We start from the raw sequence: 15,109 nt of genomic DNA, 5'->3' as shown, positions 1-15,109 counted from the left end.
ATACCTGGCCATCTGTCACTCTACCTGTTTTTCTACCTTGCTAAGAAAAACATGAGACATCATGGTGTTTTCACCCAGGTAAAATCAACAGTATTGACATCCTATACCTACAGTCTTTTAAGTGAATAGTTTCTATTTTTCCTTTTGTAAATTTAATCCCCCCTCAGTGAAAACCACATCTTTTTCTATGTGGGACCGTGCACAGAAAACCTCCAATGCCCTGTGCAGCCCTGAGAGGGGGCAGGTGGACAGCAATGGTCCCATTTTGGGGGTGCTCACAGTATCTTCCCTTCAAGCAATGGTATTTCAAACAGAGTTATAATCAGTCACTTTAATACAGGGTGTCAAACTGATTTTCACCAGGGGTCACATCAGCCTCATGGTTGCCTTCAAAGAACCGAAGGTAATTTTAGGACTGTATAAATGTAACTACTCCTTAACAGTTAAGTGAGAGCTCACCACTGCTGCTGGGTAGAAACAAGGTGCCAGGTTGGATAAAACAAGGTGGAGGGCCGGATTCAGCCAGCGGGCCTTGTGTTTGCCACCTGTGTTTTAATAAGAATTTGTATACCCCAACACCAAACACCATGACCACAGTAGGAAGGGAAGACAGGTTCTGAGATCAGGTTCGGCAGCAGGAAGGCATCTCTCTGTGCATGTGAGTTTGCCACACCGTCTACAACAAAGAGGGTCTGGGAGTGAGAGCACCAGCGGGTACTTGCCAAGACCTGCAAAGGGCTGGTGCCCACACTGAGGGTGCACACTCTGATCTTGGCACCCCCAGTGGAGGTGTGATGTCCCCTAAACCCTGTCTTTCCAACATCAGCTCATGATTTGACTTCTAAAATGATGGACTCACAAGGATAAAAAGATACCTAAAATACACAGGGAGAGATGAGAGATCACGTGGGAAGGGGAGTAACTGGGAATAGGATGCCACAATTCAGCATGAAAGTCAAATTTCATGCCCATTCCTCCTTTGTCTAGAAGGAGCTTCTCATCATCATCATCTGGACAATACCTACTGAGAGCTCCCATCAAATGTCAACTTAACAAGAACACCTGTGACTGCTGTACCCACACTGGGCTGGGATAAGACCTGGTTCACCTGCTCTCAGGGCAGCTTGTGTGTTTCCTTCACACACCAAGACCCCTGAACAAACACACGCTTGAACCCAGAGCCTGGAGCAGAGCCTTGCACATAGAGATGCCCAACATATAATGTAAAAACTGCATTTCTACCTGGACCCTGAGGACAAGGACAGCAAGGACCCTGGACATGTCCTTTGCAGCCATCCACCTGGCACTCTCACACCCAGGCCTTGTAAACCTTCCTCCGTCTGGCCCGACATGCCACTGGCTGGGTCAGGAGGCAGCTGCTGCATCTCAGGAAGAATGTGACGACTCCCTCCCGTTGTACACACCTGCTGTTACTTGTTCTCTGTGCCTTTTCCCCAGGAGTGAGGGTGCTGTGGTCTGCGGACAGCCACCCGGCTGGGGTTCTTCCTTGGCAGAACCGTGCTGTCAAGGATGGTCAGCTCCCTCATCACAATATGTCAGTAACAATTGATTCTTTTTTAGATGCCAAGAAAATCCAGACCTCCTTTGAGTTTAAACCTTCCTCTTGCTTTCAATCTTTCTTCAATATGTAGAGAGTTGAATAACTACATCACTTCCTAGGAAGTCTAGCCTTACCACAGCCTCTCTCACAAGTAACTCCCCCAGCAGCAGGCAAGTGGACATGTCACTCGACCACCATCTCCCCCATCCCGCCTCGGTCTCCTCATCAGCAAGCATCAGTCACACCACAGAAAGGATTCTCTAATAAATAAGAGGTAACTTCATGGCAAGCCTCTCTCTTGAACTCATTTTTGATTTGTGTCCCCACAACAACTAGCTGGCATTTGTTCAGTTGTGTCCCATTCAAATTGCCAACTAACAGCTGGTTAGCTCTTGTGAGATGAAAAAGACAATAATGAAAGACATGATGGAGAAATGGATGCAGATGCAGAATCCACACAAAACACTGTAGACTCATGAGCTTAAAGATGCTTGTGGTCATGGAACCAGGTGGATCAAAGAAATTGGACATGGACATTTTCCTTATTAAAACCAAGACAGACTTGTCATATATATATATATATAATTTGCTAATTAACTTTTTATTTATAGTGGAAATTTTCAAACACACACAAGGATATAGAGAAAAGGAGAAAGAAATCCCACAAATCTATTCATCCAGCTGCAACAACTAGCCACTGTTTGGCAAATCTGGTCTCTCCCCAAACACACACACATGCACATGCAGACCCGAGTATTTTAAAATTAATCCCACACCTGGGGCGCACCCTTTCATGCACATATATTTTGGCTGTGAGGGTTGCCCCAGGCTGCCGGTGTCCCCCTCCCCAGTGCCCGGATCCAATGGTCTCCTCAGTACCTCTGAATGCCTGAGGGGGAGATTCTGTGCCTGGTTATAGGATGTTATAAAAATGTGATGAAACGCTAATGTTATCTCTTCCAGAGATATTTCATTTTTACATGGCATCTGAGAACCTTTGCTAAAGTAAACAAATGGCTGGTGTGTGAGAATTCTAAGGACAGGAAGTGAGTGCTGACATGCCGGCCCTGGTTGGCTGACTCCTGCGGCCCATTGGCCCGCCTTGTCTCTGGCCCTCTCCTACTGAGGATATGGGCATTTGACCCTCATCCCGATGGCCTTGCTACTTTCCCATGAGACTCAGATGCCCATGTGTCTGGAAGGAGAAGTTCTGGCCCAGCCTAATTTCACCAGCTGACAGATAGTTTCTGCTGACAGCTGGGCTTCACAGACCAGCTCAGCCACCTCAAGAGGGTGCTGGGGACAGACATTTCCATCTGCTGTGACCCCTCAAGGCCTGTCCTGGCACAGTCGTGTGGACACCCTCTCACTCTTCCCCATGCCCAGCATTAGAGGAACACTGACTTTTTCCGCAGTGACATCTTCAAGGGAAAAATGAGCTTCTCCTCTCATCCCCATAATTAGAACAGAGAATAAATAAATGTACATGGAACTAAATTGTTCAGTCAGTTTCATTAAGCAACATTCAGGACTCAGAAAATTTGGTTCTAATTAGGCCCATTGTTTTTAAATTATCACCCAAGGATATGTTTATTGATTTTAGAGAGAGAGGGAGAGAGAAACAGATATAAACATCAATCAGCTGCCTCCTTTACATGCCCTGATTGGGGATAGAAACTGCAACCTAGATATGTGGCCCATTTGGGGATCAAACCTGCAACCTAGATATGTGCCCTGATTGGGGATTGAACCTGCAGCCTTTTTGGTGCAATGCCCCACATAACATTTCAACCAACTAAGCCACCTGGCCAGGGATGGCCCATTATTTTAAGACAAGTCCAGTGGAAACAGGACTGGTGGATGGAAGAAATACTCCCACACATCATCACCTACGCTCATGTGCACAACCTGTGCCGTTCTCCACTGTACCCAACCAACAGTTCTTTTATTTAAAATTAAAATTCTCTAAGACAACAAATGTTATGTTCTGCAGTCACAGAGCCTGCATGACAGACGGGACCAGTCCACAGCTGTAGACTCCATCTCCTTGGACAACATCAGACCATCTGTGGTTGGTGGCCGCCAGTGTCAACCCTGTAGGGGCCTGCTCCCTTTGTCTTTCTCCCTACAGATGCGGTAGCTCTGGAGTACAGAGAGCAAGTCGTTTGCATGGATGAAGAGGCATACACCGATGTGCAGGACAGTACAATGTTCTTTCTGATACTGCACTATAGTATCGTTATCAGAGCAAGATTTAGTACTTACTCCAATTATAAAGATCTGACAAATTGTAGGTGGTCCTGGGACTTGATAATGTCCAAACACTTGAATGAGAACAGTGACTGCCTCTTCCCGAAATTAAAAATCTATCATTTACCCAGGCTTCTAGTATAATGATGCAGAGGAAGAAGACACACAAACACTTATTTTATTGACAGATTACTTGGCTCAACTCTGTTACAATGCATAGACGCTCTGCCTCTGATATGCTCCTACCAAACCATGCAGCTGAACTGAGTGTGTGGTTACTGTGCCCTTTACTGAGACAACAGCTGGAAACCTGAGAGACTCAGAAACAAGAACCACCTCTCTGAGCCTCTTGATCCACATCCTGCTGAGATGAAAAGCCATTTTCAAAACGGCCATCCGCACATTCTGACCTCATGAAAGAAAGTTCCAGTGCAGGTGAACCTGTCATCCACGTTAATAGGCTTTAATGAAACAACACGTTCTTTACCTTTCTTGTGAGTGGTACTTCTATGGGCACGGGAACAACCTCGGCCAGCAGGCAGCCGTAGAAGGCCACCATGGATGCAGCAGGGTCATTGTTGGGGAACACCAGAGCCACCTGCATGGACACAGGGGGGTGGATTTACCATTAACACGGCTTTTAAAATACCATGAAAGGATGCCAACTGCCACCGACAGTGGGGTTCACGCTCCCAGTAAGAACGAACGCTGGAACGAAAATTAGGTGCCCTACTTAAACATGCTCTTTAGGGAGATACGTTTTACCAGGTGTCATATACTTTCCTTTAATTCATGTGAAAGGCAAGCACATTACCAAGCCATCTATAACACTGCAGCGGAATACAACTGTCCTTGCTTTTGGCACCTGTCTTCCATATGGACACATTGTACAGGAAATTATGGTGTGCACTACTCTGTTTCCCACCAGGCTTCACACACACGTCCTGTGGTCTCCGCAGTCAGGACCAGATGTGTGCGCGTCCTCACCGGGTGCTGGGCTGGCTGCTGGGCCTGAGTTGGAACCCATTCAGACCCCACTCAGGTTTAGCTCCGGGATCTGGGGCAGGTTTAGCCACACTAAGGCTTCGTTTTCTCTGAGACATAGGAACCCCAGAACCTCCATCTCAGCTTTGTGGTAAAGGTTCTAAAAGGCCAGGTTACTTTAAATCACCACCCAAATAACTGGATAATGGATAGTATGACTTTGAAGAATGTTTTCTAGGAAGAACCGTGCTTAGGCTACGTTAGTGATGAACAGTTTTCCAGGGAGTGGCTTGTAATATCCATCCTCAGACGCACTGCTTTTCAGTTCCCCTGCCTACTTATCTGTTGTGTTTAGACAGTGCCCCTCAAGTCTGAATTTTAAATACACGTGGTAACATATTAATTTGGTATAAAGCCTTCTTGAGATAATAGTTTATTTTCATTGGTGCATTTAATGTTTTCTATAAATTTGTCAAACTTTTCCTTTATCACCTATTATTTAAAAAATATTTCATCTGATTTAAACTCATCTGGAGCCATCCTAAGTGTCTGCATAGTACAGCTATATGATTGAACACAGCCCATCCTAGTCTCTTGTTTTAGAACGCCTGCTTTAGGACATCAAGTTGTAACAGACAAAGTCCTGTTTCTGGACTGTCCACTATGCTTTCCCAGGCTCTGCCTTATTTTAACACGAGTTTCTCTCATGTGCTGCTGTGGCATTGGTGATATTCTTTTTTGTAAGTTTGGTGTGTTTACAAAGCACATTAAACCCATGCATTAGCACATAATCATCATGTTTTGCTCTAGCACACTTCAGAATTTAAACAACTTTTTTTTTAAAGGTACAATTTGTACTTTGTTTCCCAAGATTTTATTTACTTAGAGGGGAAGGAAGAGAGAGAGGGAGAGAAACATCATTGTGTGGTTGTATCTCACACACCCCTTACTGGGGACCTGGCCTACAACCCAGGCATGTGCCCTGACTGGGAATCGAACAGGTGACCCTTTGGTACACAGGCTGGTGCTCAATCCACTGAGCCACACCAGCCAGTGCTAAATAACTTAAAAAAAAAATCCCAACTGGAAGTAAACAGTTTTGTCATGAACGGCTGGATAAAACACTCTATTTCACTATCTAAAGAAACAGGGTTGCATAAACAGTTTCAGATATACCTGGGGATGAAACAAGCTCCATCTTAAATTTGGCCATGTTGGCAATTTAGTAACACAGGATGGCTGGTGAAAATAAAATTAATCTTGGGAACATTCCACTTCTCCATGAAATGTCTAAGTTTACTAAAATCATCTAAAGGAGAGACAAACAAAACTGAAGGGCCACTAAAAGCCATTTTGCACTACTGATGAACTTTATTTGAGAAACTCTGTGGAATAGTTGTTAAATATTAATTCTTATTTTGTCTCAACAGCACCCAGACAGATGGCAGGCTATCATCAGTAGGACTTTCAAGGAGGAATAAAAGGGCTTACTTGTATGTTTTTGCATATGAACCACAACCAACTATTTAAAGAAACTATCTGAGGTGTGTGCATTAGCCTCGGATGTCCTGCTTTCAATTGGTGAGCTGAGAGTTGACAGAACCTGTCTCTAGATCCGGACCTGGCAAAGCAACAATATTCAATTACATGTTTGCAAATCTTCCAGGGCACCACTGCCACATAGCTTCTTTCCCTGCAGTAGACCAAAACGTGTTAAGAAGCCAGTCAAAGTATAATAAAAAAACAGAAGATGTTGAAGTTCCATCTGAAACTGATGGTCTCACCCATTCATAAGGGACCAGTTAAATACTGACTTGTCCTTCCTAACATGTACCTATTCTGCAGGTGGGAGTCGTCATCATGAAGACAGAAGAGAGAAAGCAGGTGACATCCCAGAGCCAGACAGTGCATCAGCCTATTTCCGAGATGTGAGTCTGGTTGCCAGCTCTGCTCGCAGGAAGATCAACTTGATCCAGGATTTAATATCCCCCTGCTAATGCCATGTTATATAACCCTACAGAGTTGTGAGATAGGATGAAATGTTACGTTAATGTAAAATGAATAAAAACAGAATATAAAACTGCATTAAAGCTCTCAACCACATAAAAACAATGGATAGAAAGGGGTCAAATTCCTAAAGGCTCTTTTAGAATAAAAAATTATGTTTTTTTTCCCAATTTGTTTTAAGGAAAGGGCAATCTCTGTTCTCATCATTCTCATTAAGTTTTCCTTTAATGTCTGACCAGTCAAAAGTCCTGTCTTGCGGTCACTCCACAGAGATTCCAAATGACTTCATAAACTCACACGGTTTCCCTTCATTTGGTCCTCTATGTATTCCTTCGAGATTTCCTTGCACCTGATTATCCACAGAGCAGAACAGGTATAAACAAATCAAGAGGTGGAAGCCCATCCTAGTATTTGCTAAGGTTTATCTTGTTGATTCCATTTACTGCCCACACACAGCCCTACTGTGTGCGTGCCTGGTTTGTTGTCTTCAGCACGCCGCATTCCGACCCCCATCTTCACACGCTCTTTCCTTGGAGCTCACCAAGAACACACGGCCCTTTTCACCGCAAGAAAACTTCTCAGCTCACAGCTGCTCCCAAAATGAAAGAGATTGATCTCTGTTTCCCCAAAAGTTCAGCTGTATCACTTACCATCTCTTTTGGGCATCTATATTCCTTTCCAATTTATAGAAAAACTAATTATCACTGTGTCTATTTTTTAAGAAAAATACTGCAGACTCCCTTAAGGCACGCTTCACATGTGGGGTGTCTCGTGCCTTCCACAGCTACATCCTGAAACTTACTCAGTTTAGGCACTTCGATGCCTTTTTCAAAGTCCGAGGAGTATGCCCCACACTGCATTCATAAAGTCGCCTATATGCAAAGTGCCTATAATTTTTATGGTAAGGACTGAAGACATTATTCTAGAAGAAGTTATGTTTCACTCAAAAGTGACTTTCAAAGAATTCTGTTTATGGTGACAGAAGGTTATTACTGACTGAATGCTACAGTCACATATGCTTTTTAATGAGCACTTATTTACACATGCCAGCTATGACCACATCAAATTGTTGTAAGTAGACTTATTAAGTGTGACATAGAAAGAAAAAGTAACAGAGGACCTAAGACTAAAGTACTTACTATATTCAACATTAATCATGTCGTCTTAGGATTTAGGGAGCTGCTAGGGAAACAGATGGAGTAAGAATCTTTAAAAAGATTATGGTCCAGATATTTAAAATTTTTCTTTCTTATACAACTCAAACCAGTCACTGACAACAAAAAAAATTCCTTTACATATTTTACTCTAGTAAGCTGTGCCCCTGTATTCCTACAAAGAGGGATTTAAAAAAACCCCTGCAATTTACTTATAAAAAAATTATGTATTTATTTTTACATGTTTAAACTTCAGTCACCTTCAAAGTACTCTCCATTGGATGTAATATACCTATCAAGACATTTTTTTCCACTATTCAAAACAGTTTTAGAACTTGTTGATTTTGATGCCCTGTAGTGCTTTCTGCTGTTTTTTGTTTCACTTCTTCCACCTTGGCAAAACAGTTCCCTTTGAGGACTCTTTTTCATCCAGGGAAATAAACAACAACAAAAAAGTCACTCGGGGTGAGAATGGGTGAAGAGGGAAGCGTGTGGCATGGGGGTCATGCCGTTTTGGGCCAAAAGCACGGTGTGGGCAGGTGTGCTCATAAATCACCCATCGTGAAATGGGCAAAGGCATTGAAAGAGTCTTCAAAAAACATTACTGAAGCCGACTGCAGCGTTTCGCAACAGCAGCTGGTGCACTGATACAGACGGTTTCCTAGAACACTCACCTAGTGGGGGAAGCCTGTATTACAAGTGGCCCACCTTCCAGAAGGTAATTCTGCATTTTTTGGGCCCCCTCCTTGTATAAACATCTTAGCTAACCATATGTGATTTATTCTGTAATTATAATGGAACTTCAAGAATCTGCAGGCAATACCATAAGAGAATTTTTTAAAAAATACTAAGATTACCCGAACTATAGATAAGGGAGGTATATTACAACTGAGTATTTTATTGTGGTAAAATATATATAACAAAGTTCATCTCAACTATTTTCAAGTACACAGTTCAGCAGATTTACATCAAATACATTCACACTGCTGTGCAACCATCACCACTGTCCATCTTGAGAACTGTTCCAGCTTCACTATCTCCATTAAACCCTAACTCCCCATGCTCCTCTCCCAGCCCCTGGTCACCATCATCCCCCTGTCTCTGTGAATTTAACTACTCTAAATACCTTGCACATGTACAACCATATAATAAGTGTCCTTTTGTGACTGGCTTATTCCACTTAATATAATGTCCTCAAGGTTTACCCACGTTGTAGCATATGTCCGAATTTCCTTCCTTTTTAAGGCTGAATAACATGCCATTGTATAAACACTCCACAGTTTGCTATCCATTCATCCATCTATAGACAGTTGGGGTGCTTTCACCTTTTGGTTTTTCTCAATAATACTGCTATGAACATCAGTGTAGAAATATTCACCCAAGCCCTTGCTTTTAATTCTTTTGAAATTGGAGAGTAGTTGGATCATATTGTCATTCCATGTTTCATCTTTAAGAAACCACCGTGTTGTTCTCCACAGCAGCTACATGACTGTGCTTCTACTGAGATGCACGAGTGCTCCAGTTTCTCCACATTCTTGCCAACACTTAATTATTTTCTATTTTTGATAGCAGCCATCCTAATAGGTATGGGGTGGTATTTCATTGTGGCTCTGATGTGCATTTCCCCAATAATTGGTGATGCTGAGCATTTTTTCATGTGCTCATTGGCCACTTTTAAATCTTCTCTAGAGAAATGTCTATTTGACTCCTCTGCCCATTATTTTTAAACTTCTATTTTTTTGGTTATTATTGTTGCTGAGCTGCAGGAGTTTTTTAATATTTTCTGGATATTGACCAACTATCAGATATATGACTTGCATTTTTCTCCCTTTTTTTTACATTGCCTTTTCATTCTCAATAGTGTTCAATTTGTCAATTTTTTTGTTGCTGGGGCTTTTAATGTCATATCCAAGAAATTATTGCCAAACCCAATGTCATGAAGCTTTTACCCTATGTGTTACTATACTAGTTTTATAGTTTTAGCTCTTATATTTTGGTATTGGATATATTTTGAATTAATTTTTATATATGTTGTAAGGGTTCAACTTTGTTCTTTTGCTTGTGGATAGCCAGTTTTTCCAGCACCACTTGTTGAATAAACTATCTTTTCCCCAATTAACGTCTTAGCATAGTTGATGAAAATCATTTGACCACATATGAGTGAGTATGTGAGGATTTAGTCCTGGGCTCTCTATTTCATTGGTCTACATCTGTCTTTATGTCAGTACTACACTATTGTGATTACTACACCTTTGTAGTAAGTTTTATTGTCAGTAAGGGCGGAGCCTCCAACTGACCAGCTAAAGACCAAATCTGCTCAATAGAAAACTGGAAAGAATTGTGGTCTACTACAAGATCTTAGGTTGGCAGCAATCTTTAAAAAATTTGACTATAATGGGCTTATGTCTTTATAATATCTCTTTAGTAAATCATAGCTTGTTTTCTTGTAGGGTTATGGTGCTCCACACTGATATTTTTATAAAATTCATGGGGAGTCCTTTGGGCGCTAATAGGATAATCCAGTCTCGTGGCATCTGAGGTACATGGTGGCACATGGAAACAAAGTCAAGAAAGCTAGGTCTAACCCAGCCCCACACCTAAACCTGGCTGTGGAGCGTGGACATGATTATTACCTGCTGAGAGGGTAACATGAAAATGGAGGTACTAATACCTGCCTCCTATAACTTATCAGATTGCAGTAAGAATAAAAATTTTCTTTTCAGTGAAAGACAATAGTGTCTATTAAGAAATTTAACACTGAAAAAGAGATGGTACCAGAGGTTTGCTGCCAAGGTTGTCACTGACTAATGTAAAAAAAGTTTTAAATATATTGTCCTGCATGCTCAGGTAGATAACACAGTTATTTTTCAACCAAGGAGATAATGTATGACACAGGCTTTAGAGTCAGACAGAAATGGATATGAATGCCAGTCTATGCCACTTAGTAGTTTTGTGCCTGCATCTGATTTTCATACTTATCCTTTCAAGTCCGGTGTCCTTGTGGATAAAGCATGACACGTATTCTAGTCAGACCCACTGAGTTGCTGTGAAGATGAAATTGCTCATTATGTAATTGCTCCAGGTTCATAGTAAATGTTAGGAAAGCATTATTTATCAGTGTTAGTTTTAGGAGACGCTGGACTCTGGAACTTTGTAACAGTGGGTACCTTTCCACATAAGACAATGAGTTTTGCAGATGTAACAAACTGCACTTACCCTATCTCCAGGTCGCACCATCGGTTCTTGCTTTGTACCTAATTTATGCAGAATGTTGTAAGCAACCTTCATACTTCTTGTCCACAGTTTGCCTATCAACACAAATTGTAAAGACACAAGTAATTGGACACATGTCTTTTCAGTTGTATACACATGTGCAACACATTAAACTATATAGCAGGTATTACTTTTTCATTTTAAGCCTTCAGGTAAGTTATCCTGAGTCCCTGGAATCAAGATGGGAAATAAAAGCCAGCAACTCTGACTCACAAAAGATGAGAAGCCTGAACACTGGAATACAGTGCTAATGCAAATACACTTAGAGGGCAAAGTGCCAACAGCAAAGCCACAGAGAATTTTAATTATTATAGAAGTTGTGGGGGAAGAATTCTAGGGAGCAAAGCAGGGCAAAAACCATGGCAATAGTGTGTTACTGCTAATTTATGTTGTGCAAAATGACACCCATTTCCTCTGTTAAACAGCCCTGACTTGTGTGACTGTAATGAATGTAAAGGGCTCGTAAGACTGGCTTTAAAGAACCTGACCCCATCCCTCCATGGTGCTGTACTTCTCAACTTCAAATTTTTCTACCTCAGAGTTGCAGGAAAGGAATCCTTGAACATGAAGATAATGACAAATATTTTGAATTATTTTAAAATTTCAAACTCTAGAAAAAATGACAAAGCAGGATTTAAAAAAAAAAACATTCTAAAAGAATGGCCAGCATTTTAGAATTTGCAAATTTCAAATCCCTTCACCCCAGTGCCAGGGTTTCCTCAGCACCATCTGGGCAACAGTAAATAGTGTGAGCTGTTATAAATATGATTTCAAAATCTAAAGTGAGATCTTGGACACATTAGGGTCTTTTACAACTTTAGAATCTATGAGTTTTTAGAAGTAGTCAAAATGTTAGAAGTTCTATTGATTCATATACTGTAGTAAAGTTAAGGGCAGTTTCAACTGTTTTCTGCAAGTGCAATTGCTGTTTTCATCTTTTTCCTATTTTATATGTAAAAGCTAAATTTAAAAGATTTTTGTTTATAATATATATTTTGAATTTAAAAATCTGCCATTTTTTTTCATATTGGGTTTTGCAACAACTCAATTAGTGTTACTAATCTCTTTACCTGTCACAGGATTTATTTGCCTTTATGAGACAAAGAGAATGTTTTCATTATCTTTGATTCCTCTAATTCCTAGGACATTCCTGGTTCATAGTATGTGCTCAACAAATGTTTCTTTGTTTTATTAATGTCATAAGCAAGCCATAAAAACACAAAATTATGGTATACATTGTAACATGTTTCTGGAAACTTGGAGTAATTACTAGGTATGAAGTTTTATTCATGCCCCCTCCTTCACTCTCTCTAAATCCTTCTCCTCAATACTGGCTACTTTACAATTATTTGGTATTTTTTTGGTGATTATATTTTTTCTCAAATATATAAGTACTAGCCATTAGAAACCACTCGGGGGATAATTTTTTTCTTAAAGAAACACAATTATTTTGTTTCTTCAGATCACAAGAAAAGGTGATATTACCATAAACTCATTTAAAGCCAGATGATAACAAAGTAGAGAGTCTGAATGGGCAATGTACTTCTGGCAAATACTAGACATGTGCTTGGTGTTTTTCAAAGGGAAAAAGAAAGAAAAAGTTGCTGACTTAAGTTAAAGAAGGAAACAGTTTTTGTTTGTTTAGAAAGAAGAAAGAAAAGCAAACTTCCAACCAAGAATACTCTGCCCAGTAAACTCATCATTAAGAACTGAAGGACTCATAAAGAATTTACCAGATAAGCAAAAGGTAAAAGAGTTCATTACCAGTAAATCAGGCTTGCAAAAATAGGTTAAAGGGACTTTGTTAAGCTAAAAAAAAAAGGGGGGGGAGGGACACTAATTAGTAACATCAAGACATATGAAAGTATAAATCTCACTGATACAGGTAAATATATAGTCAAGGTTGTAGATTCATCACTTATAAAGCTAGTGTGAAGGTTAAAAGACAAAAGTAGTAAAAATAACTGTTATAATAATTAGTTAAGGGATACACAAGAAGAGAAGATGTAAAATGTAACATCAAAATTATAAAATATGGTGGGGGGAGTAAAACTGTAGAGCTTTAGAATGCAATCAAACTTATTATCAACTTAAAACAGCCTAAGTTTAAAATAGATTATCATGCATATAAGGTGTTATATGAAAGCCTTATGGTTACCACCAAGCAAAATCTATAGAAGATAAAAGATAGTGAGCCATGAATGTAAGCATATCAATAAAAAAATCACCAAATCACAGAGGAAGAGAACAAGAGTAGAAGACAGGAACAGAGAAACTACGAAACAGCCAGAAAACAATGAACAAAGCGACAATAAGTGCATACCTACCAATAATTACTTAAAAATGAAATGGACTAAATTCTCCAATCAAAAGACAGAATGGCTGAATGAACAGAAACAAACAAGGCCAATCTATTGTACGTGTTGCCTACAAGAGACTTACTTCAGAGGTAGGGACATACATGAGTGAAAGTAAATGGATAGAAAATCATATTTTGTGCAAATGGAATCCTAAATAAAGTTAGGATACCAATACCTGTATCAGACAAAACTGACTGTAAAACAAAGACTGCAATAAGACTCAAAGAGATGGTACGTGATGATAAAAGTGTCAATCCAACAGGAGGAAATATTTATGCACCCAACATAATAGGAGCACATAAATGTATAAAGCAAATATTAACAGACCTAAAGGGAGAAATACTCAGCAATGTAATAATATTAGGAAGCTTTAATACTCCATTTACATCAATGAATAGATCATCCAGACATGTTAAGGAAACATCAACCTTAAATGACACATTAGACCGGATGAACTTAAGATATATACAGAACATTCCATCCAAAAGCCAATAGCACATACATTCTCAAGTGGACAGGAAACATTCTCCAGGGTAGAGCACATCTTAGGCCACAAAACAAATCTTAACAAATTTAACAAGACTGAAATCACATCAAGCACCTTTTCTGACCACAATGGTATGAAACTAGAAATCAATCACAGAGAACTAGAAAAGTCACAAGTATGTTGAGATTAAACAACATGCTGCTGAATAACCAAGTCAAAAAATTAAGAATAAATAAAAAATACCTTAAGACTAATGAAAATGGAAACACAACATGCCAAAACTTATGGGATGCAGCAAAAGCAGTGCTAAGAGGGAAGTTAATAACAATAAATGTCTATTCTCAAGAAACTAGAAAAATCTCCACTAAACAACCTAACTTTATACCTCAAACAACAAGAAAAAGAACAAACGAAGCCCAAGGTTAGTAGAGGGAAGGAAATAAAAAAGATTAGAGTAGAAATGATGTACAGACTCCAAAGACAATAGAATATATCAATGAAACCAAGATCCAGTTTATGAAAATATAGACACAATTGACAAACCTTTAGGTACACTCACCAAGAAAAACAGAGGGAGGATTCAAATGAATAAGATCAGAAATGAAAGAGGAGACATTACAACTGATTCCACAGAAATAAAAAAGGATCATAAGAGACTACTATGAACAATGTTAAATCAACTAATTAGAAAACCTATAAGAAATTTATCCAAATTCCTAGATACATACAACCTTCCAAGACTAAATCATGAAGAAATACAATATCTAAACAGACCAATTACTAGTAAGGAGAATGAATCAGTAATCAAAAATCTACCAAAAAAAAAAAAAAAAGTTTAGGACCGGACAGCTTCACTGCTGAATCTACCAAATATTCAAAGGCAAATTAGTCACAAGCCTTCTCACACTCTTCAAAGAAAATAGAAGATGAGGAAACACTTCCAAACTTATTTTATGAGGCTAGCATTACCCTGACTAAAATCAGACAAGGATGCCACAAGAAAAGAAAATTGTAGGACAATGTCCCTGGTGAA

The 15,109-nt window shown here is 39.8% G+C and overlaps 1 protein-coding gene across 4 annotated transcripts in view; it reads right to left on the bottom strand.

Annotated features, from left to right (window-relative positions):
• The window catches only part of DIP2C (disco interacting protein 2 homolog C), a 435,220-nt gene that overhangs the window by 131,110 nt on the left and 289,001 nt on the right, over nucleotides 1-15,109 (bottom strand). For all 4 annotated transcript variants that reach the window (XM_036025084.1, XM_028505417.2, XM_036025087.1 and 1 more), the window contains 2 exons: nucleotides 11,173-11,264; nucleotides 4,299-4,409 (listed from right to left, as the gene is read on the bottom strand). In XM_036025084.1, coding sequence (XP_035880977.1) covers nucleotides 4,299-4,409; nucleotides 11,173-11,264 — 203 coding nt within the window. The remainder of the gene's footprint in view (nucleotides 1-4,298; nucleotides 4,410-11,172; nucleotides 11,265-15,109) is intronic.

Source organism: Phyllostomus discolor, chromosome 1 (assembly GCF_004126475.2).
Source record: "Phyllostomus discolor isolate MPI-MPIP mPhyDis1 chromosome 1, mPhyDis1.pri.v3, whole genome shotgun sequence".
Taxonomy (NCBI): Eukaryota; Metazoa; Chordata; class Mammalia; order Chiroptera; family Phyllostomidae; genus Phyllostomus; species Phyllostomus discolor.
This window is presented reverse-complemented; position numbering and strand designations above follow the sequence as displayed.